This window comes from Camelus dromedarius, chromosome 13 (assembly GCF_036321535.1).
Source record: "Camelus dromedarius isolate mCamDro1 chromosome 13, mCamDro1.pat, whole genome shotgun sequence".
Taxonomy (NCBI): Eukaryota; Metazoa; Chordata; class Mammalia; order Artiodactyla; family Camelidae; genus Camelus; species Camelus dromedarius.
Genome location: NC_087448.1, coordinates 68605510 through 68629704, shown reverse-complemented (window position 1 = coordinate 68629704; position 24195 = coordinate 68605510). Strand labels below are relative to the sequence as shown.

The 24195-nt window shown below is 51.5% G+C and overlaps 1 protein-coding gene across 5 annotated transcripts in view; it reads right to left on the bottom strand.

The window, feature by feature from the left end:
- The window catches only part of SPATA13 (spermatogenesis associated 13), a 225457-nt gene that overhangs the window by 53898 nt on the left and 147364 nt on the right, over positions 1–24195 (bottom strand). For all 5 annotated transcript variants that reach the window (XM_064493261.1, XM_064493263.1, XM_064493262.1 and 2 more), the window contains one exon: positions 3200–4828. In XM_064493261.1, the coding sequence (XP_064349331.1) occupies positions 3200–4651 (1452 nt within the window). In that variant the 5' untranslated portion in view covers positions 4652–4828. The remainder of the gene's footprint in view (positions 1–3199; positions 4829–24195) is intronic.

The window sequence follows — 24195 nt, the reverse complement described above, 5'->3', positions numbered from 1 at the left end:
GGTTTACAGGGGAGGACACGAGGCTGAGGTCACTCCTCTGGCTGACCCTCTCCCGAAGCCCTGTTCCTGTACCTGCTCCTCCCCACGCACTCCCTCAACCGAACATTCCTCCTTACACAACATCACGATTATTCGTATGTAGTCCACTCTACCAACTGGACTGTCGGCCCTTGGGAGTAAGAACAGCTTTCTCTTTAAGTCTTTCTTTTCCCCATAATTGGCCCAAAGCAGGCAGGTAATAAGTGAACAAGTCACGTTGTATTTATTATGTGAAGTTTCACTTGCTCTGTCCTTCCTGACACGTTGTATTTCCGCCCCGCCCTCCCGTCCCCCTCCCCCTCCACCCCTTCAGAGCCTTGTTAGCTCTGAGATCTCTTTGGCCGTAAATTCCTGCTAGCTTTCCCTCTGGTCACATTTTTTCCCAATTCTGGTCTTTATTGGTTTACTAGATTAACTTTTCAACACAGTTCTGCGCCTGGCCCTTCCCTATTCAGAAACATCCTCAATTCCTCAATGCTTATCAAGAAATTATCAACTCTGGAATTCAAGAGTCCATGATCGGAACCTAATGACTTCATCTCAGCGGGGGTCTCCCCCTCTACCACCAGATCAAACTGTTACTTCCTGTTCCTGTGAATCACACAAAATCTCTGTACCTCTGACCACCGAAATGCCCCCACCTTCCTCTCGTTAACCATCTACAGAAATCTCACCTTCTTCAAATCGGAGGTGATCAGCCCTATAAAGCCTTCCTTGATTTGGTTCATGGGTAACAATATCGCTTCTGAAATCCCACAGCATTATGGTGCCACCTCTTTTGAAGGATTTAATCCATCTGCACATTCCACTTTGGTTTGGACACATCTCAGGTCACTGATAATCTCCTTGGCCTCACCACTGTTCCCACAGAGCTAGCCGCTGCGTCTTATTGCTGGTCTTATTGCTGACAGGTGCTCGGCAGTTAGCTGTGGTGCATTCCGGACTAAACACAGGAATCTCACAATCCTCCCTAAGGCTGTAACACGGCGGCATGTCAGAAACCAGTTTTAGAAAAAAACTGACCTTAACTGGCCCGTCTGAAGAAGTCGGGTCAACCTAGGATAGGAAAGGCACTAAACGGAGAGTGAACACCAGGCAGTGACAGCCAGTGTTGAGCACTGGGCTACGTGTTCACCATGTTCACCGCATAACTTCCTTGGCGCTTACAAACCTCCAGGGCGGAGAAAGCTCTTCCACACTCCATCCAAGGGCTCGCCCAACGTTGGGCGTGTCCTAAATGTCAGAGCCAGGACTCCAGCCAAGCTAGAAACATCTACCCGAAGACTGAAGCTGCCTCTAAAGGAGTCACAGCGGAGGCCCATCGCGTAGGAGAACTCGGTCTACGGCACAGCTCACCACCGCTGGAAACCAGAGCGTCCGCACTGCACGACCAAGGACCTCTCCCAGTGACCTAACTCAGCCAGAGGGTCTCTGCAACTCAGTGCAAACCCCGGCAGCGACACTAAATCCCTAGGTCTGTACCTTTATGAGGGAACAGGTATAAATGCCCAACTTCATTTTTAAAGCAAGTAATAATGTTTAAGTTACATTTAACAGATCATCGTTGTTACAACAAAGTTCACCACTAGAGGGCAGAAGTACAACGCTAACCCGGCAATTTTGGACGAAGGTGGCTTGACCTTGGTCCAGCTCTTTTCACAGTAAAGGCACAATCCTGTTAAACTGCGTGCTACTTTTCAAAGATTACTTCGTCACCTTCAGAGTGGTCTGTTAAAAATAAATGATTCTAAATTGAAAAATTATTCTCTCTTATTGAAAACTGCATTATAATATGCATTTTAAATATATACAGATTCCAATCTTTTAAAATTCAACAATAACCACAGTTCAAACTACCTTAAAGCTACGTACAGGTAGAGTCATACTATTGATAAGTTTAAAAATAACACGGTGTACATTAAAATATAATAAAGACTGATATTTTAGTTTTGTGTAATGCTATCTGTATACAACTCACAAAAATTGCTTCTAACCCGTTGCATTTTGCAAGGTGCTTTTTGGTTTGTTTCATTTTGTTTGTACTTTGTTTCAAAATGTCAAAATAAAAGAGAAGGTTTCAGGTTATATTTTACAAGTACTTCTCTGCAAGTCACACTGAAGACTGCAGATATCTAAACTGCAAATTGGGCAAAACCACCAATACAGTTTCTCTTTTTGACATTTACTTTAAAAGCACCAGAGGAAGCCTGATGTGCTGCATAAGAATTGTACAGAAATGAACGCAATTTAAAAATGTAATGAACATCTGAAAGAACATGCGTAGAATTACCAACATGCATGCACTTTCACTAACAGTCTAGAGACTGGCTTCCGAGTCTGCGTAACCACTGATCTGCAGGCATCATGGCAAACCAGGGTCCTCTCCAGGGAACGGTGAGAAGAAACAGTGGCCAGCACCCCCTTACACCTGTGATGTAGTCTAGAAACTTACAAGAAGAATAATTTGCAATATGGACACACAGATGCATCCCCCTGGCTGAACGCATTTATAAAGTGAAAATTACACAGTAAGGTTGCCTGGATTCTTGACAGGATATGAAAAGAGCATTACTCTTGTACCCTTGACAGTTATTAGCGAATTCAACTCATGAGACTCTTATGTTCTACTCTAAAAATAAGTATAATAACCACCATAAAGTTTCCTTTGAACCATCATTGCTCACAGCTTGACAGGTCTCAACTGCACATTTCTAAGTCACTCCTGGGAAATAAAGCAGACTTAGAACACGTAATGGTCTCTGAACAAAGAATCTCATGCGTGGGCAAAGGATATAGAAACAGATTAAAACAAAGAGAAGAAAGCTAGTGTTTCAAAGATCAAAATTTTGAGAGTCCCTATCAACTGCATGGGTAGAAAAGAGGGGCTTCCAACTTACCCTCAACCCTAGCACATGGCCGCTCCCATCTTTTGGATGAACAGTGTGGTAAACGCCATCTTAAGGAATTCCACACAACATTCATTGCAAAAGAGAGGGAGATTACTTCTGAACCCGGTAAACAGCAACTTGACATGATAACCATTAGGGCGGACACCAGGAGCTCAGGGCTGCCGGCCCCCAGGCAGGTGAAGGGACCACCTGGGCATGTGCACACGGCGCCGGCAGCCCTCTGCTGAAGGCGGGCCCCACTCGGTCCTCACCTCCTCCGACTCTTCTTCCTGCCTGGCCGCCCCTCCGAGGCCCGGCGGAGGGTGGCTGCTAGCACCGCTGTCCTCACTGCCCTTGTCACAGGTGGCTCGTGCAGTGTCCGGGAAGGATCCAGGCCCTGGCTCCCGCAGCGGAGGCCCCTCTGTCCTTTCCTCACTGTCCACGGAACTCAAGGACAGCGCGCTGACACTGGTGGGACACCTGGCACTTGCTGCTCCCGGACTCCGAGGGCTGGGGGGCTTGGGCGTGGTGGGCCTCGGGGGACCCAGGGGCTGCTCGGGCTCCACGGGAAACCGGCCGCCGCCAGGTCTTGGGTCATGGGCGCCTTGGCGGGACACCTCCTGGGCCGGCCGGCTGGAGGAGGAGCCGTGGGCGCCCGGAGCTGCGCCTCCTGCGCCCGCGTCCCCTGTATCCGCCGGGCCGGGGTCCCGGGGCTCTGCGCTCCTGGACAGGCGCTCGGGGAAGGCGGCCGCGCGGCGGGAGTAGTCGTCGTGCAGGCAGCTGTGCGGCCGCGGCGCGGGCGGTGCGCTCCCGGGGTCCCCGGGCCGCCCGGCCGCGCCGCCGCCCACCAGCCTCAGCACGCGGGCCAGGTCCGGGGCCCTGAGCGGGCTCCTCCAGCGCCGCGGCCTCGCGGGGGCCCCGCCGGAGCCCTCGGAGTCGGCGGACGAGCCGCTCAGCGTCCGCCGGGGGCCCCGCGGCTCGGGCGCATCGCGGAGGTCGGCGAGGTGGGAGGCCGACTTCCGTCGGAAGGAGCTCTTCCTCAGAAAGGCCAGGCTGTCGGTGCTCTTGCTCCGCCTGCACACGACGCCGTTCCTCTCGGGCTCTTGCACCAGCGCCTCGCACGCCGCGGGCTCCCGGGCGGGCGGCTCAGGGTCCAGGAGGCGGATGCGCCCCAGGCGGTAGGCGCGCCGGATGCTGCGGGATCGGAGGGCGCCGCGGGCGAAGGCGTCATCGGCCTCCTCGGGGTCCGAGCCGTCGGAGGCGAAGCCGGGTCCCAGGCCCAGGGCGCCGCCCGCCAGGCCGGCCAGGGCGCACCTGCCCGTCGGGATGCCCGCCGCTGCGCCGTTGGGGACGGGTTTTCCCAGGTCGTGTTCCGATGCCCCCTCCTTCGCCGCATCCCATCCCTCTCGGCTCTGTATTCCCTGGAGTACCGAGGACTTCAGTTTTTTGAAAGACCCCATTTTCCGAAAGGAGGCCAGGGCGTTCCACGTGGAGGAGGAGACGCCCGCCAGGCGGGCGGGGCGGGGCCGCTCGGGGTCGGCGCGCGTCCGGGCCGCGCCCGCGGAGAAGAGGCGCAGGAGCTTGGCCGGGCTCAGCCGGGCCTCCTGGGCGCCGCAGCTTCCGTTCCGACACGCGGGGTGGGACACCATTCCCGGGTCTTTCGGATCAGGGACGGAGCAGGGGACCGCAGCTCCGCACCCATGGCCGTTCTGTGCTGTGGTCATGTTCTCGGGGCCGGGAGCCCGTGGCCCCAGCGCCGCGTGGTTCAGAGCCACCCGCGCCTCGGTGTCCCCCGGCCCCACATGCAAGCCTTCGTTCCCAAGGCCGCCGCCGCCGCCGCCGCCGCCGGCCTGGCTTCGCTGCCTGCGCTGCTCATCAGGCTTCCCGGTTGTGGCCACGGCCTGCGGCAGAGAACAAAGCAGAGCAGGGAGTTAGCGGCTTCCCCAGAGAGCCTCGGTCAGCAGGGCCGAGGCTATTCCGGTCAATAATCAATAACAGAAAAACAGGCATGCCCCAGGACAGGCCGATCATGTACAGCCTATTTTAAATTAAGTTAAAATTGTGCTTTCCCCCCCCCTCCTAATTCATCTTACTATAACTGAAAGGAAATAATGCCAATCACGCATTCATTTAAAAAAAGACAATTATTGGTTGTGCCTTCAATATGATGGAAAACTTAAATCCACTGGAACTTGTTTAAATGAAACTTTTGCAAAACTGCTAGAATGAAAAAGCCAAGGCATCATTCAAGACTGTCTTCTCTTCAAAACAGAAGAAATCTTAAATGATCTCACACACACAAAACCCAACAATCTTTCAAAATGTGTCACAGTCAAACGATGGACTGTTAAATTTAACACAGCTCATAGGAGGCTGAGTGTTCAGGGTACAGGAGGGCCCACGCAGGGAGTTGTCTGGGTCCCTGCTCTCCCCAAGTGGGAACGCTGCTCCGGCCGTCAGGCAGAGCGGTGCTCCACCTTCCACGGCTGGCCTGGGCAGCACAGCCCCCAGCTCTCAAAGAACGGCCAGCGATGATGACCATGTAAGGCGCCCATCTATACGAAGCATTTACTCCAAGTCAGGCCCCTGCACCAAGTGCTCTGAAGACCACACGACACCGAGTCCTCATTCAAACCCACAGGGTCAGCGGGATGGGTTTCGCCTTGTACACAGTCAAGCGGATGATTGGGCAGGTCAGCAAACTCCCCCGGGGTTCCTGCAGCTCCCCACCCCCCGAGCCCACGTTCTCCTCCACTTCTGCAAATGAATGAGCACTGAGGGAGCGGAGATGGGATATGGATACAGGCGTCAGACTCAGTTCAGACCTTCTGACAGAACCCTGACTTAAGGCAAACCCCAGACGTCCGTACGACAGCAGTCAAGACCATTATTCCAAAGGCAACGTTAAAGGCAGAAGAGGAAAAAGTTCTATAAAGACTTGAGGTCAGATCCCAATTTGGCTTAGCCCTTTCAAGCACAGAAAAAAAAAAAAAAAGATAATCTGACCTCATGAAAAGAGGTCTCATCACTTCTACTCTCCAAATTCTCTGGTGGGTTCGTTTTCATTTGCCCCTGAAGAGGGATTCCCTGGAAGACTCATGGCGAAAGGGCTGCTTCCATCTGGGACCAGGGACGCCACACAGCAGCCTTTCTGATGTCCAGTCACCCAGTTCCATTCATCAGAAGATGGACGGGGCTACCACATGCCGCCTGCAGTCTCAGGTTCTAACAGAGAAATGAGGGGCCTGAGGAGCTGTGGGTGGTGTCTGAATGAACCATGTAAGCAAAATCTTGAATCCTCCCAGAACTGCAGCTGGATGTGAAATCTACAACCAGTTGCAGAATGAATCCAACATTCAGCATCACCCGTCCACCTTCACCCACTCTGGGAGGAACAGGGGACCATGAGGTTGTTTCAGCTCCTCACCATCTTGAAATGGAGCAGACAGTTTACACAGTCAAGTCCGGTGGCGGGCCCTGACTGCACATTACGTCGTTAAGAATCCTCCTGCCCCGGCCTGTACTGGACACAGAGAAGCAGACAGGATCCCTGCCGCATAATCCGGCTGGATGTGGACAGTGTACTGACACCACAACTGGAAGGCACTGTGAGAGCTTTATAACCAAGGATGAACCTGTTGAGCTGTCCCTAAGGGCTGCAGGGAAGCGTTGTTTTAATGTTGTATGGTTTGAGAACGTTCTGTGGGGAACCTGGGGCCGGGTCTAGGTCTAAACTATTGCATGAATCTTGAGTAAAACCATTTCAGCATAGTCTGCGCTTCAGTGTCATCTGTAAAATGAGAGGTGCCAACAGGTATGTGTGTACCTCAAACAGCCCATCAGTTCAGGAGCCTGTACTGGGTACAAGGATCTGTGTGGGTCCCACCATAAACTCAAGGCAGTGTCAAGGTGACAGTCCATTCTAGGGGGAATGTGGCAAGAGCACAGGAAGGTTGGGAGGCACTGGGTTAGGGTGACCAGCTGGCCCAGCTGGCCCATGGATGGGGTGTCCTTTAGGATCCGGGATTCTCAGGGCTGAAACCCACAAAGTCCTTGGCAAACTGGGGTGTCTGTTCACCCTACATTATGGAGAACAGTATGGCGTGAAGAATGGCTCGATGCAGCGTAGTGGAAAGTAGGGGAAAACAGGTTTAGAAAAGCCTGCATTCCCTTCGTCTAACCCTGAGACCATCTGCAGGTGTCGCCTTCTTTGAGAAACTCTTGCTGATCCCCCTACAGTGAATCAGACCCCTTATTCTGTGGGTTCCAGGCATCTCCCCAAATCTCTTTACCACAGCATATTATAATGATCTGTATTTATCATTTAACAGGTTTATGTGGCTGCCTTCACAAGACTTAACTCTTTGGGAGTAATTACTGGGTTTTGGACACTTAGGTTATTTAAATTTTTCTCGATGGGAATTTTGTCTCAGTTCTCAGGCCTTGTCAACATCTGTACCAAGGTTAACACTCCACCATTATGTACCACCATAATATTCCAATGTGAAGATGTTCAAATTTTTACACCACTAAAAAGTCTAAGTATTTACTTAAAGCTTTTATAAGTTTTAGGATACAGATCCTGTAAAATACAGGCATATCTGAGTTTCTAATTGGGGCAACATGCTTTTTAAAAGACCAGTGACTTAACTATTCCTTTCATGCGGCTGAACAACGTGACTGTTGTATGCTGCTTGGAATGAAACTGAAAATCACGGAAAAAGGCTTTTCCTGGAATTTCCAAGTAACATACCAATTTGCATTATTTAGAACTAATACTTTGACCTGTTAACCAACAAGGGTTGCAATTCAGTCAGCGTTTTTTTGTAGCAAGTCTTGTAAATTGTGGGAGCTCAGCCAGAGATATTTATGAACAGAACTACAGGAAAAAATTTGAGATGGGGATATTGTGAAATCCTTTGTCTACAAGCTGGATTCAGACTGTATGAACTTTAGGAAGAGAACATTGCTTTTCATTCATCATGAGAATTCTCTGAAAACAACCCTGACCAGCAATTTTTAAATAAGAACTTAAGTTGAAATTCTGGAATATATACCAGGTTAAAGGTACAAAGAAGGAGGTTTTCATAACACTTTCAGGTGAATGACAGAAAACGTGAGACTGGAAGAAAATACTGAAACAGGAAATACCAAAGATGTGAGAGCAGAGCTTCTAGTCAGAGCACTCGGGGACGTTCCACCCCTCACTGCAAAGGTGGGGACCCACTGTCGGGTGAAAGCACAGGCCGGCCATCAGGGGATGGGGTTCCAGTCCCAGCGCTGCCACGTACCAGCCAAAACCCCGGGGTCATCCAATCCCCGGTCATTTCCCTCCAGATCTCACTGGTTAGTCTAAGAGGTTCGACTGCGTGTCTCAACAGTCCTGGCAGAGTGGCTTCCAGCCGTCGGTCAGCACCTTCGCCGGGACAACTATCCTGACAGGTGTCCTGTCTGACTCCCCTCCAACCCAGCCACGCTGAACTTCCCAGACTCCACCAAGTGTCGCTGGACCCAGAAGATGTCACATCTCAGCCTAGCACATCACACCTTTAACCTCGAGGGAGGCGGAGTTCATTAGTGACCCTTCCTCACACGGCGGATGCACTAGGCATCTCCTCCGCCAGGAGAGTCCGCTGCAGGCTTTTTTTTTTTTTAAATTGAATTATAGTCAGTTTACAATGTTGTGTTAATTTCTGGTGCACAGCACAGTGATTCAGTTACATATATATATCTTTTTCATTATAGGCCATTACAAGGGATTGAGTATAGTTCCCTGTGCTGTACAGGAGGACCTTGTTGTTTGTCTTATATGTAGTAGTTAGTATCTGCTAATCCCGAACTCCCAGTTTGCCCCTTCCCACCTCTTTTCCCTCTTTGGTAACCATAAGTTTGTTTTCTGTGTCTGTGAGTCCGTTTCCGTTTTGTGAATAAGTTCATTTGTGTCTTTTTATTTTTTTTTAGATTCCACATATGAGTGACAGCATATGCTATTTTTCTTTCTCTTCTTGGCTTACTTCACTTAGTATGATCATCTCCAGGTCCATCCTGTTGCTGCAAAAGGCATTACTTCATTCTTTTTTATGGCTGAGTAGTATTCCATTGTACAAATATACCACGTCTTCTTCATCCAGTCATCTGTGGATGGACATTTAGGCTGCTTCCATGTCTGGGCTGTTGTAAATAGTGCTTGCAGGCATTTGTCTCTCTGGATTAGGGAACCACGATTCCCAGGCTCCTTTGACCGGCAGCTTCTGGCCGGGTTGACAAGGGAGTCGCTATTAAGGGGAGGAAGGGAGACAGCAGAGCATCCTCTCTGAATCAGCTGTATCCATGCTGGTCCAGCATCTCCTCCTCGGCTCCTGGTCCTGCTGGGGTCCTCGCCAGTCCAGGTCCTCCCTCCCAGGGCCACGCTCCTGTGATGGGGCACCAAGACCCGGCTCCTGCAGTGCCTCCCCTCCCTTTCCCTCCAGTATCTTCTTGCTCCTGTTCGTCTGAGCTCTTCTGACTTCTCTCGTTCCTCAGCTGTGTAAAATAGCCCCTCTGTCAGACTCTCTGGAATATCCAGCAAAGCTTCTCTTCTCCTGACTGACAAACAGGTGCTTTGCCTAATTAACTTTAATCCAAACCAAAAGCCAGGGGAGCTCTCTCCGTCCTGCCCAACCAGACGCCCGTCCTCTGAGGGCTCCCGCGTGCACTGATGCTTTAGTCCTTGCCCCGCTCTGTAATGCTGGTCTCTCTGTCTGCCTTCTCCACGGGAAACTGCTTTGCACACTTAGCTTATCTACCTCTTTCCCGATGGGAATTTTGTCTCAGTTCTCCTGCCTTGTCAGTACCTGTAGCAAGGTCAACAATTCACCATTAGGTACCACCATAACGCACGAGCGTGAAGACGTTCAAAGTTCTACAACACTAGAAAGGCTAAGTATTTACTTAATAACTTACGTGAGTTTTAGGGTACGGATCCAGTAAAATCGATGCCTATCTGAGTTTCCACTTGGGGCAACTTGCTTTCTGAAAGACCAGAGACTTACTATTTCGACAAGGAAGAAAAGGTCTGACGGCCCTTCTTGGTTCCTGCGCCTCCTCCCTGTCCAGGCTCTTTCCCACGCTGAGTAAGGCTACAGCCGCAACCTCCCAAGTTCATGGTTAGGACTACCCGGCGCCCGCAGCCAACGCCAAAACTGATGTCACCGCAGCCACGGGGCCTCCCCTGCACCGACTCTTCAGAGCCAAGCAAGTTTTCCAGACGGGTGGCCCTAATCTTGAAGGCACTCAGAAGGTCACTGGAGCGAAAACAATGTTTCTGCTCGCAAGAGGCAGACTTGAGCAGAGTCTGGGGACGCGCGTCCCTAGGCCTGCCCTGCAGGCTGCACAGAAAGCCCGTCCGAGGGTCAATGCAGGTCGTGTGTCCAGCTTGGTAAAAACTGTTTATGAGCATATGTGTTTGTACACATGTATCTTCCCTGCACTGATTTTACTGCTCAAGCCTTTTGGTTTTATTTTCCTGCGTAAAATGTGCTTTTAGCCACAGAACCCCAACTTAACAACACTGCACTTTGGAGGAAACAAGACCAACTTTCGACTCCATTTCCATCCAGGAGCCAACTGGGTCTTGACTGAGGGGGTCTCGGAGCAGCCCGCTCTGTCATCTCCAAGGACAGAGTCCAGAAGACGCTGTTTCCGGCTCTGTTCACCAGTGTCCCAGTTCTCACCCTGGTTTTTCACGTGAAAGCAACTGCCGGAAGGCCTTGTGTTGCCTCATTTAAACTCTTCTTCCAACTGAACTGACACATGGCGGTTGTTTCTGGGACATCCAGTTCTGGGAGACGCCCTGGGTGGTGACATGGGATGAACCCCACCGTGAACAAGGCAGTGGTGCCTGGTCACTGTCCCGGAGCAGAGGCCCCCACCGCGGGGCTGCGTGGCCCCGCCCGACAGGACCTGACGGGGCCCGCTTTGTCAGAGGAGGAGGCTGTTGGGACGAGCCCTCCCCAGGGGACGTCCTTTGTCCCTCTGAGGCTGAAGAAGGGCTCCTGGGGACCTCAGACATGTGCTCAAACACAAAGGAAACCTCCTCTAATTAGGGAGTCCCAGATCCACCCACCCGCGGCCCAGAAAAGCCAACCGGCCCCCAGAACAAGCAGAACCTGACGGAGGCTCAGAGGCGCAGGTTCCTGGTGAGAAACTCCCGGAGTCGGAACACGCACCCTGCTTCTCAGGCCCTCGCTCAGGGCCGACCTCTTGACACACATCTGTCCTTCAGAAAAGGGGTTGGCTGGCAACTCGTGGGGGCCCTCTGAGGCCTCTCTGCGGTTTTGTCATCTTTCTAGGACAATGACTTTCGGCCAGAAGCTCCCATGAGACCACATGGCCTGCTCCATCACCTGGCTTGTTTGCCAAGAGCAGCTGCTTCGAGCACGGGCAGTGTCCCTGGAGCTGAGCACATGAAAGTCTCACTGGACAGCCGTCGATGACACTGTGTTGGGGACATAGCCGCCGTCACTGTCTACTCTCCCTGCTAACCGCCACCTACTCCTGGGGCAGTGAGTGTGGGGCACAGGCCGTGCTGAAGAGCTCCACCCACCCCCATCTTACCCACCAGTCAACCCGGAGCACCCTCCCCTCCCCCACCGTCAGGTCTGACTTTCCGCCTGGCTGTCACCAGCAGGCGCTTGCATCCCACCAACCTTGCCCGAGCCCCCAGCCCTGCCAAGGGGAGGCCAGCCGTCCTGCGGCTCCCCAGCCCCCTTGGCTTCCTGCACCTGATGTGACGCTTCTGGCTCTCACGTGTCAGAAGCTTCCGGAAGTGCCCCCCAGAACACGACAGGATCAGGTGTCATACTCACAAAAACCCCCGGCAGCCACGCCACTGACACGGCTCCCTAACACAGAGCTTAACCACGTTCTGAATCTGTCAGATGCTCAGAGGGCCTGACATGAAATGAGTATTATATTCTGTCTTTTGTGAAAAGTTCAAAGGCAGTTTAGTTCAGGTGCTAAAAAAAACTGAATAATAAAGACTTAAGTATCCTGAACCTAAGAAAAGGAGAGTGGAGGAGTGAGCGAGCTGAGCAGGGGGCGGGAGGGCCCCCTGGGAGGCAGGGGAGCTGAGCCCTAGGCAACTAAGAAAGGACACAGGTCTGCCTGCCTCCTGGGAGCCATGGCAAGGAGCCCAGGATGAGGGACGAGGCCAGGGCGACCCTCAGTGAGTCCAGCTCAGAGTCGAAGCACCCCTGGTTGGGGCTGCACTTTGCCTTTTACGAGCTCAGGGACCCTGGCGGGTCATGCCCCATCCCTGACCTCAGATTTCTCAGTGTGACCCTGACACAATCCCAGCACCTGACAGGAGTCAGGAGAAGCAAAAATACTGGAAACAGAATGTTCTCACTGGAACATTAATCACGCTTATAACAGGGCACCTCTCTTTGTAAAGCAGACATCTCACAGTTACAGGTTCATAGGAAAAGGGCTACAGGAGACGGAATTCTGCATCAAACTCGCAGACCGAAAAGAGGCAAGCTACCACTCTGCTGGGAATTCAATGGGTGTCACACGTGCACCTGGAATTAGGCCGCGGGAGTGCGGGAAGGCCCCGCGTGCGAGGCCACCGCTTTGGGGCTGGGCACCTCCTCCACGCTCCAGCCATCCTGCCCCACCAAAGGTCACTGCCACGCAGAAATGAAGGGCCAGCGAAGGAACACCTAAATGTGGGTGTGGGGAAATGCCACCAGTCCACCTTTAACCTCGCCCTGTCCTTTCTCCATGCACATGGACAATACACGCCTCAGGCTCCCTTCCAACCCCAACTCTGACGTGGAAGTAACTGACATCTCAAACTTTGACACGCGGTGCTCTCGGTGTCAATTCAGAAGATGACCATTGAGAATTTAAGACACGTCTTTCTGTAAGAGTCCCCTGTTATCCGCTCAGTCCCTCCCCCTCAATCCATAATGTAAGTAAATATGTTGCCAATAGCAAGGAACATGCACGCTACGCTGATAACTGCCATTATTTGTGTTCATGCTAAATTCATAATAGCAATTAATAAAAAGATGAACCCGATTTCTTTGGCTTAGGGGCTCATGTGGAAGCAGAAATAGGAGAGAAAGGAGAGTTTCCGTCCCTTTCCAGCCTGGGAAAGGCTCTTCCGGGACCTGGGAGCAGGGAGTGGTCCTCGGACTCCTCCCAACGTCCCTCCGCCCATCTGCGCATCCTCTCTGAGCTGCGTTCAGCCTCCCTCTCGCGCTCAGCCCCACGATGCTCCAATTAAAGAGGCTGCTTCCACCTTCGTCCGGCCTTGCAGTCCAGGAGCATCCTAGCTGCTGCGGAGACAGGCAGGCAGGCCAGCCCCGCGTTCCCTCTGCCATGACCTGCTGCCCTGCAGTCAGGCGAGCAGTCGGGCGGGCGGCAGCTCTGACCCGCCTGTTCAGGGGCCTCCATGAGTCCCAAGCTCGTCTTGTTTGGCCGCCTTTTCCCCGGGGCAGTGACTTCAGGGCTCGCGGACCCGAGCGGCTGGGGCAGAGCCGTGACTTGTAAGGCCGGGTCTGTGAGTCCAGGCCTGCCTTCTCTTTGCTAAGGATCCGGCAAAGGAGCTGTTCAAGCGTGTGTTTCAATGAGACCGATTCAACTTTTTGAGTTTCATTTAAAAAACAACCCTGCCTCACATGTCTCCTGCAAAAAACAAACAAACAAAAAACCCTGCCAAAGGCTGCCGGTTCATTTCCTTTCTAATTCTAACTTCAGAGCTGTCATGATACAGAATCAACTCTACAGGTCCCCAGGGTCCTCCGAGACCAACTGCTCTGATGCAAGAGGCTGTGCTTTTGCAGAAATCTCGCTGCTTCTGGGCGGTGACACAAGCTGTTCAGGGCCACATACAGGTGACAACAGCTGCATGTCATCCTAGACCTGCAGCATCCGAGTGAAGGGACAGAGGAAAGAAGCCCTGAGGACTTTCATCCACAGGAAGTTCCTGAGGCTTCTTGTGAAACCTTGTCTTGTAACAAGAGAGAGCATGACATGAGGCACTGTGGTTCATTCATTCATTCATTCATTCATTCATTGATACATTCAGCGTGGTTCCTCTGACCCCTCCGGTCAGACTGGTGTGGGAACAGACACCAGGAGAGCAGTGAACGGCAGACACTGTCTCAGCCACCCTCAGCCTTCATCCAACGGGGGAGACACAAAATTAAACAGGTGACTGTAATGAAGTCTGCATCAATGTGACACCTGGACTGCCTCCTCCAGGAAGTGATGTCAGTGCCAGGATTGAAGGTGGTGGGAGGTGCGGCCCCTGACAAAGGTGTTCACCTTATTCACTCACCTTTGTCAAGAACTGTCTTTCCATCTTTCATTCCTTCACCCCACACCTTCCATGTGACAATCTAGTTTCAGCAACAACAACAAAAACACTGACCTTCTAAAATTAAAAACTAAACGAAGACACAGCGTTCCACCTCTGTCCACCCGAGACAATCGAGAACACGACTGGGCTGTAACCCTGAAACAGGAGCAGGGCCATTACAACAATTACTGTGGATGTTTTTGTGATTACATCGTATTTTCAAGTGGAATTCCTAAAATGGGCTTGAGCCCGAGGTCAGGTGCTGACGGCCCAAGTCAGGTTAGGACATCTCTCCCGCGTCTACGGCTGCTCTGACGGGCACCGCCTGCGCCTGACAGCAACCCGAACCGAAGCCGCAGCCCACTGGGCTGGTTTGAACATAAACTTGTCCAGAAAACAACAAAAACACAATTAGATGGCCCTATTTTCTGGGGATTTTGTGTCTTCCAGGCAATTCTGTAAAACTTCAGGTTAAAAAAAAACCCTATATCCAACCTTCAACAAGGAGCCAGTGTTGATCTGCCTGACGTCAAACTACACCAAGCACGCGCATTTCTGAAGCTTTTCTTGGTTTTTGTCTTCTCTTCACCTCAGAAACGTCCTCTCTCAGACAGCAAGTGAAAACGGCTCCATCAGTGGAATTATTGTGGATTTCTGACTGCCGAGGGGCCCACGAAAGACGTGCTGGGAAACCCAGAAAGCGTGGGGACCCTTCGGACCCAGGTTGAACCTACTTGCAGCTGAAGGTCAACCTGGAACATGCCTTCCCCCATCCAGACCTTCAAGATCGACTCTAGGAGCCGCTCATGCAGAAACATGCATGCCCCTGAGGGTGGGCCTGTCCTCTGTCGCCGTCATCCTTGGCCACGGCATGTACACAGCAGTCAGACAGCTCGCATCAGCTCGACAAATATCTGATGAGACGTTCAGGGCCTCCCCGTGAACAGCAAGTCTGGACGCCTACAGAGCAACCCCACCCCCCTGGGGGGGGGTAGACCACCAAGCTCTTCTCGGGAATTTCCTGTATGTTATCATGTCCCAAAAAAAGAGACTTTCCGGCTTCTTTTCCCACCTCCCTGCCAAGAAAATTTAGAAATAAGTCAGAGAATTGGAGAGGCCACTGAATGTAAGCCGCCAAACATCCTGCATCCTAGTTCTCGCCTCCAGTAACCAACCTGTAGTGAAGGAGGGCCCTGTGTCACTGAGGTCAGGCTCCCCCGATGCACAGGGGACTGTCACCCACACATCACACACACGGCGTGGCCCCTACAGCCGAGTTCGAGGAAACATCTCAAAGCACCAGGAGTTCTGCCTTTGCTGGACGTGACACTGATCAACTGGCCACCAAAACAGATTCATGACACGATGCTCATGTCTCCTGGTGAGGGACGGTCAGAAAGACAAAGAAAGTGCACTGTCGGACCCCTCCTTCCCGCTGCGCGACGCAGACCAGCATCCATCCACCCCTCCCGGGGGCCCTGCTGTCCGGTGGTGGGGCTGGCAGAGGGGCAGCTCCCAACACCTGTTCTTCAGAAACGCTCATGAACTCGACGCCGTGACTCTAGGAGCCGCTGACAGCTTCCCGGGGGAGGGGGAGGTTGCTGTGCTGCTCAGCAGCTCTGCCACCAAACTGGACGTACCCAGGGCTGGCGGTCTCACCGACTGTCATGCCCTCGACCCCACCCTCGGCCCCTGTGTGTGCCCTGCTAACTGGCGGAGGGGACGTGTCTCAGCTCCAATCGTCAGGAATGTGGGTGGGGCTGCGGAACAGGAGGCGAAGCCGCCTAAAGACAGCATTGTCACTGTCCCCGCCCGCGTCTTCGGAGTAGTGGGGGGGCAGGTCTGCCATCCGTTCTGCAGGAGTCCTCCTCCTGCGCCCTTCAGGTACTAGAGCTTGATTTTCATTTTCTTCCCCAATTTGCGCACACACACGTCACAGGGGCGTCCTGATAGAACCTCCGAGCACAGGTGAGGCTGAAAACTAGGAACTTAGGTCTCCGATGGAGGCCAGGACCGGGTCCATGGGCCGTGCTGGCTGGGACACCCCCACCCAGATCCAGGTGCACGGGTCGTGCTGACTGGGTCTGCACACCCAGAACCAAGTCCACAGGCTGTGCTGGTTGGGTCCCCCCACCCAGAACCAGGTCCACGAGCTGTGCTGGCTGGAGCCCTTGCCCCCCAGGTCTGGTGCAGATGAGGAAGTGTCCAAATAGACATTTGTCCCTAGGCTCATCTCAAGAATGTGCTATTATTGTACATAAAATAGATGACAAACAAGGATCTACTGTACAGCACAGGAAACTATATTCAATTTCTTGTAATGAGACATAAGGGAAAAGAAACTGAAAAAGTATATATGTATGCAAAAAAAAATCCAAACTCTGTGCATGTAACCAGCTGATTTTAAAGGTCAGAGGAAAGAAGAAGGCTTGGGGCACCTGCAATATTCTGGGGTTGGCGGGGCAGGGAGGCACCAAACCAACAGCCTCAACTTCAGCACAAGGTTAAAGCTTAGTTATTACACGAAACTAAGCATTTTCACTGCATTAGTGAGTAGTTTGTTTGTCTGTTTAAACTGGAAGTGGCTGTGAGATTTTTCTGAGCCCCGAGTGACAAGGACAGTCAGGGGACCTGCCTAACTTTTCACGGAGGGCACGGGAAGGACTAACACAGAACTAATTCACGGCCCCACAGGGAGCAGAAAGAACAAAGCTGTTTCATAGCCGCGTCTCACACATGATGTTTATTCAGCTAGGCAGCTCCATGAAGAAAAGGAACACATTTATATGTAGAAAGCCAACAAAGAAGAGGAACGGGTGACAGGCCCAGTGCTCAGAATGACGCTTACCTCTTGGGGTGGGGGGTTTAATCCTGAACTTACACACATGCTACAAATATTCTTTGATGAATTAAATATTTAACAAAATCATTCTTAGAAGATACACCAGTGTTAGGAGGATGGGCCAGAAGCTACTAATGTAAGTAGCACAGAATGGGACTAAGTAGGTGCGCCGCTCATTCGGCGCCAGACAGACCTGTGTTCCAACGCCTGCTGCACATTCAGCAGCCAGACAGCCCTGAACGAGTTACACAGGCCCCCACCTGCGAAGGGGGGGTAATGCTCTTCTTCAAGGGAGAGTTGGGTTGAATAGGATAATGTCTATTGAAGCCAGAGGAGCCTGGCAAAAAAGACAACAGCTCCCCTTTGCACCACTGACCGTGCTGCAGCGGCCATGGGAAGTGCCTTACAGGCACCACCCCACTGAATTATCTCAAGGTCACGTCGTAATAAACAAAGGAGACCGGATTTGTACCCGTAGACAGTCTGACTCCAGGGCTGGGCCCCCAGCCATCGAGCTAGTCTTTCTCTCCGATAAAACGTCTATATTATTATTAATGATGATGCTTACTATCATAAATATTCGTGGCTAACATTTAAAAAAAACTCGGTTAAAAATTGCCTATACATGGCTAACATGGGAATACTTGACACAAAAACCATCTGTTTCAAAAAGAACCAAAGATGCAGAGAACTGGGTGGCCAGGGTGACCCGACATTGTCCCGCAACTCTCAGGAATTCCAGTACACTCAGTCCACACAAACGATGGAAGCAGAGCTCGACCAAAGAGGCAACAGCCCCGCCCGATCCTCCCCCTAGCCCATATCCCGGCCAGTTAATGTGGGGTGACACATCCAGTTCTAAGCACCACACCTTCGAAGAAACAGCTACGCTGTTGATTGGTTTGGGCAACAGTCGGGCACCCAGTCCTTTCACGAAGAGCAGAAGGATCCTGCGATACTCAGCTTTTCGGGAAGTGACCACAGTGACTGTCCTACGGGAGTACAGATTTATTCAGATGTGCACCTCCTGGGAGAATCAGGGCACAGAATGTGGTTTTCTTCCTTCTAGGACTGAGAATTCACCAACCATCAAAGAAACAGGACACGTGCCCAGCGAGGCTTAGACTTCTGACCTGTACGGGGACGGGGGAGGCCGTGAGGACCGGACACTTAGTACAGTCAGTGTAGAAGCAAAGCAAGTTAAGAGGAAAGGATGGCAGGAGGGGAGGAGCTGGAAGTGTCACTGCGGGCATTGAGCCCAGGACAAAGATGTCTCCAGGAGACCTTGCACACACAGACGGGTATGGGGACCAGGATGGGAAGTCCCAGGCACCCTGGTAACTGTGGTGCTATGACTGCCCCGTCTCTAATCCTTACACACATTTTAAAAATCAGCCAGAAGTGGAAATCCGACAAAGGGTGGCACCTTTCAATACCACCCAAGAGCGGGTCTAACTGGTCCACCCAAAGGCCATTTCGTTCCCCAGGAGAACGTGCCTGATTCTGACTTGCTATTTCCTGCTGACTAGGTAAGTTACAGGTTAATCTGTGCACTATTTTTGTCCAGTAGAGTTGCAAATAATTTCTGCCTCGCAGAAAAGATAACCACAAAGGTCATGGCTTGACTGCCCTGCAGGCAGGGCATTAACCAGTTTTGTCTCCAACTTAGCAAACATTTCAGTCCTTCCTGCCAGACTGTGTAACCCCCTGCATCTCAGCATCCAAGAGCACCTGCCGTCCCCGCACTCATGCCAAATCAGCTGTGACACCTGCTCACTGTGTTCTGTAGGTTGGTTGTGTTCTAACATCTTGAAACTGTGCTTCGATGTATTTAATCCACATTCAGTCACCGTTGTCCCACTTGCTTTCTTTTCCATCTCTATAATGTTATGTCGAGTCTGTCTTATGTCACAGTTTTTGTCACTATTATCCTAACTCTTAACTAACTTGTCATACAGATATTATAGATTCGTAGCAGTGAAGGGCATCTTGGAGAGTGGAATTAAAAGCATATGTCTTCCTAGTGAACAATCTTATAAGAGGTTACCAGAGGGGAAAGGGTGTGGGAAGGGATAAATTGGGAATTTGAGATTCCCAAATACTAACTACTATATATAAAAATAGATTTAAAAATTTGTTCTGTAGAGCACAGGGAACAATATTCAATATCTTGCAGTAATCTTTAATGAAAAAGAACATGAAAATGAATATACGTATGTACATGTATGACTGGGACGTTGTGCTGTGCACCAGAAATGGACACATTGTAACTGACTATACTTAATTTTTTTTAAAAAGTATTTGTCTTCCTCTAAATAGAGATCTTTTCCAAAGATTGAAAAATAATAAAAATAAAAACAAAAAAAAGTTACATCACAAAATTAAGATTTCTAAATAACCAAGTCCTACTCTTCCAATATATCTGATTACTGCTCACCCACACCTGGCAGCTGGTTGCTCCTTTCAAACTGGGCTCTTTCTTCTCTGCAAGCTGGTTCTCTTTTTCTTAACAATCCAATCCTCCAGTCTAATTTAGAAATCATGCCTATTACTGTCTCTTAAAATATGCTACTTTCTACTAATCTTACAATTTCTTTAGATAGAAAATAACATTTACTGAACATTAAGTGCCAGACATTGTAAGACTACCAGCGCGTTTTAATAAATGGGCAAACAAAAAAACCAGAACTGTTTCAATAATGAGCTGCATTACACCAGAAATGGACACATTGTAACTGACTATACTTCAACTTAAAAAAAAAAAAAAAAAAAAAAAGAGCTGCAATCCTTGACCCTGAAAGCCTCATAACCCCCGGTGAAGATTCTCAATCCTTGTCTCCTCTTCTTGATTTTCTGCATTCTCAGTGCTGTCTACCTTTGCTGTCTCTTGCTTTCCTAGATTATTTGTGACTGTATTTCCTATATTATTATTAGAAACACCATATTGCAGCCGGTCACACAGATCTGCTTAGCTCCTAGGGCTTTTGAATATGTTCTGCCTGCTCCACTCATCCTCCCAGTTCCACACTGGACGTCCACACAGGTGAGGGATCAGTGCAGCCTGGCTACTCGTGTCTCTGACCGTCTCACGGTTTCAACTACCTTCATTCCACCCCCAAGGACACCGGGTCCTGGGACTCTCAGGGAAGTCCGGGGCTGCGAGCAGAAGGCCTGAGCTGGGCACTGAGGAGGAACAGTCTGACCTCTTCTCCACTACACTACAGGGCCTCTCAACAGGCACCTGGTTCCAGAAATTTCCAACAAGAACTGGACCATGCCTGACCCCTTGGGAAAGAGCAGGTCCTTGACCGAAACCGTAGGACAAGTGTGTTAACTGGGACACGAACTCAGGCCCTGGCAGCGGTAAACTCCCATCTTCAGTGATTGAGTCACAAATAATTATCCTGCCTCCAGGTCTCTCCCCTGCTCCCGTGTGTCCTTTTCATCTCACGCTGCCTCGTGCTTGGTTTCTTACAACACGCCTTAATGCTGTTTCCTCAAGGGCCTTGTAGGATCTTAAAAAGTATGCACAGCATCTCTATACTTTTTTATCCCTGGTCCAGGGACCAATAAAGATTTATTACATGAATGGATGGCGTAGAAAGGACAGCAGAACTCTGCCCTACGTAAACTGGACCGTGTTCAGTGTGCTGGGAAAAGGTGCAGCTCTTTTTAGTTGGTGCTCTGTCCTTTAAGACTTTATTTTAGTGGGGAGAGTAGAGCTCAGTGATAGGGTGTGTGCTTAGCATGCACAAGGTCCTGGGTTCAATCCCCAGGACCTCCATTAAAAATAAATAAATAAAAATCTAATTACCTCTCCTCCTCAAAAAATAAATAAATAAATAAGTTTTAAAAGACACTTCACTTTATATAAGAAAACTGTTGGTTATCTACTCTGTGAATATTATGAGACAGAACGCAAGTTTATGCGATTGTTACTGACTGGAGTGTGACACCAGCGTGACACTGGCTGACGACAGCCTCTCTATGCCAAGGCTTCCACGCTGGAGGAGTGCGCCTTCCTTCTCACCATCGTTACGGAAGCTGCAAGGAAAACACCACAGAAGTACAACCGTGAAGCCCTCAGCACATCTGAGTAACACAGGAGCTCTCGGAAATATTACCCCAGGCCCCTTCAAGGTGTTTCAAAAACTGCAACAGGTGTAGTGCTGCCACTTCCGTTGAATTTCTTGGCGCCAAGATGCTAAATTCAAATGCAAACAGAGGCACTAAAATTAAGTTGCAGCTTTCCCTACGAAAAATGGTTAATTTCCAATATTTTTATAAATGAAGGGACAAAATTTACCAATCATCACAGAGCCCAAAACACAGCCCCAGTGCTACTTGCCACTAATCCAAAACATCACTTAAGCTAATACATTCAGCCTTTTTCCTTAAACCTTCCTGGCCAGTTTGTTAACCAGTGTTAATATATAGCTGCATTAATCCATTTAACTTCTCTCAGGCTCGCCCTCCTGTCCCCAGGGAAGTGAAACCAGATATTAAAGTGAAACCAATGAGTCAGTTGCTCAGAAGACAAAGAAAGAGAAACCAAAATCCTAGAAAACCCAGCTCGTAGACAATCAGTGGCTGAATAATTAGGAGTTTGCTCTAATAGTGTAGTGTTCCACACAATAACAAGTGTCGACAAAGATGTGGAGAAACCAGAACCCTCTTACTAAAATGGTGCCACTACTTGAGAAAACAGTTTGGCAGTTCCTAAAAATATGTTAAATATAAAGTTATTACACCACCTAGCAATTCCTCTCCTAGGTATACACCCAAAAGAAACAAAAACATACATCCACACAAAAAACTGTACATGAATGTTTATAGCAACACTCTTCTTAAAAAGCAGAAACAAATCACATATCCATCAACCCATGCAAGAAAAATCCAAATATAATGTGCCCATCAATCTGACTACTTGGTCATAAAAAGGGAGTCCCAGTGCGTACCACACATGGATGAGCACTGCAAACATTATCCTAAATGAAGGAAACCAGTCACGGCAGGCCACGTATTCTCGGATTCACGTATACGAAATGCCACGACTGAAAGTAGACCAGTGGTTGCTGGAGGCTGGAGGAAGGGGATAGGGGACGTCTAGAAAGCCGTACCGTCCCCTCCCCATGAATTTAGCCATAATTTACCCCCACAAGATGCACTGTTTTACCTCCGGTTCCGATGAACAAACATTTTGCAGCTGTCTTTGTACAAGTGCAGACGAACTCACTAACGTTCAGCAGGTGAAGTCAGGACTCCACAGACCTTGAAGCAAGTTGAATTTTTGCACAGTGAACAAGCGATTCCGCCGTGGAGTCAGAAGAGGAAATCCCTGCCCTTCCGACGCAGGGCAGCAGCCACATCAGCCTAAACCAGCAGGACCCCAGCTCCAAAACTGACACAGGGTAAGATGTAAAATAGTCATCTTTAAAAAGTCACTTGAGGGGGTGACACGTCAGTCGTCCTTTCTCACGGTCCACGGACTACTCCGACGTCCACGGGAACAACAAGCGCCCGGAGCCCCGGCCCGGCCGCCCGCGCACGTCCCCGGCCCCGCCGGGCTCGCGGTCAGTGGGCCCGTGTGTCCGGCCGCACGCACCTCCTCCTGCAGAGCCTGCCCTGCTCTCGCGAGCCAGAAGGGGAAGAGACGTCTCAGGGTGGCTTTCCCTACATGAACTATCCTTTCTTCTTTTTTTTAATCATGCTTTGAATGGCACGAAGTTCAGGGCATCCACAGACGCACATCTAAGCCCCAGCGCAAAGGGGCACTCCCGCGCCGCAACGGGAGTTCGGCTCGCCCCCAGCCGCGTCTCACGCGCCGGAGTCCGAGTTCCGCCAGGCCGCCCACCGCGCGCGGGGGCGCCGCCGGAGCCCCCGGGGCTGCCGCAGCACAGACGAACCGCGCGCCGTCAGGGCTCCGGGGCGGCCCCAGAGCGCGCGCGGGCGGGCGGGCCAGACGCCGCCCAGCGGGCGGCCTGCGTGGGCCTCCCCCCACCCCCCGCCCGGGTCTCTGCCTCTCTGGCTCCCGCGGTCCTCGGAACTGCCTCCCTTCTGGGCTCCTCTCAACGTGTCGCAGTCCCCGGATGCCTCATCCCCCTCTGCGCTGCTCGGGAACTCCCCGGGGGACGAGGCCACGCGGGACCCACCCACCGCTGTGGCTTCGTCGCCTGCGCACGTCTGCACCGGAACTGGACAACGGACCGCCCGCCGAGCGAACAGCTCCGCGCCTAATCCTGCCCCCCGCCCACTGGAAACCACTCCTGCTACGTGACTCCACCCCAGCACCCAGCGCCAGTGCAGCGCCGCCCGCGCCAAGCCAAAGGCGCCCTCGGGGAGGCTCCCGCTGGGCTTCCCGCGGCCTCGGGCACCGCCCGCTGGGCCGCGTGGCATCTCCTACCCGCCTCTATTCGACTCCTTGTCCTCTGCTCTCTCCTAGGGCCCCACACACAGGTCTCTCTGCTCTGGTGCCTGAGGGACCACGCGCCAACCCCTTCCCTGCTCGGGGTCAGACTCTCCTACCAGGCCGGCGCACCTCCACCAGGACTCACCGCCTCTTCTCAGCAGTCCCCAAGACAACAAAACCTACAGCTTCTTCTAACACCACAGCCTGAGGACACTGGGCACCCACCCACGCCCTCACCTGTGCCCTGCCCTGACCCCCCACCCCCATGTCCGCTTCCTGAGCCCCTCCCCGCCTCAGGCTCTGCAGATTCTCATCAAGATCTGTTACAAATCATTTTCCATTTTTCTCTCCTCTAGTCCATTGAGCACCCAGCACCACGTCCACAGGGAACGTCCCCGAAGGGCCTCTCCATCGCCTTTCCCCCTTTCCACCTTTCACTGTTCCCATCACTTCCTGGGTCCAGAGTCAGCCTCCTCAGCCTGGCCTCCAGGCTCTGACCACTCACACCCACCTTTACCCGCAATGACTTTCACTAACCAGATGGAGCTCCCACATTGTGCAAGGCTCTGGGCCCGGTGTTCAGAGAACAGCAGAAGGAGAGGGGTCTCCTCATCCCACACCACCTGTGCGGACAGGTGCTCCAGGCCTCGGTCCACCTCACGTCTCTGAG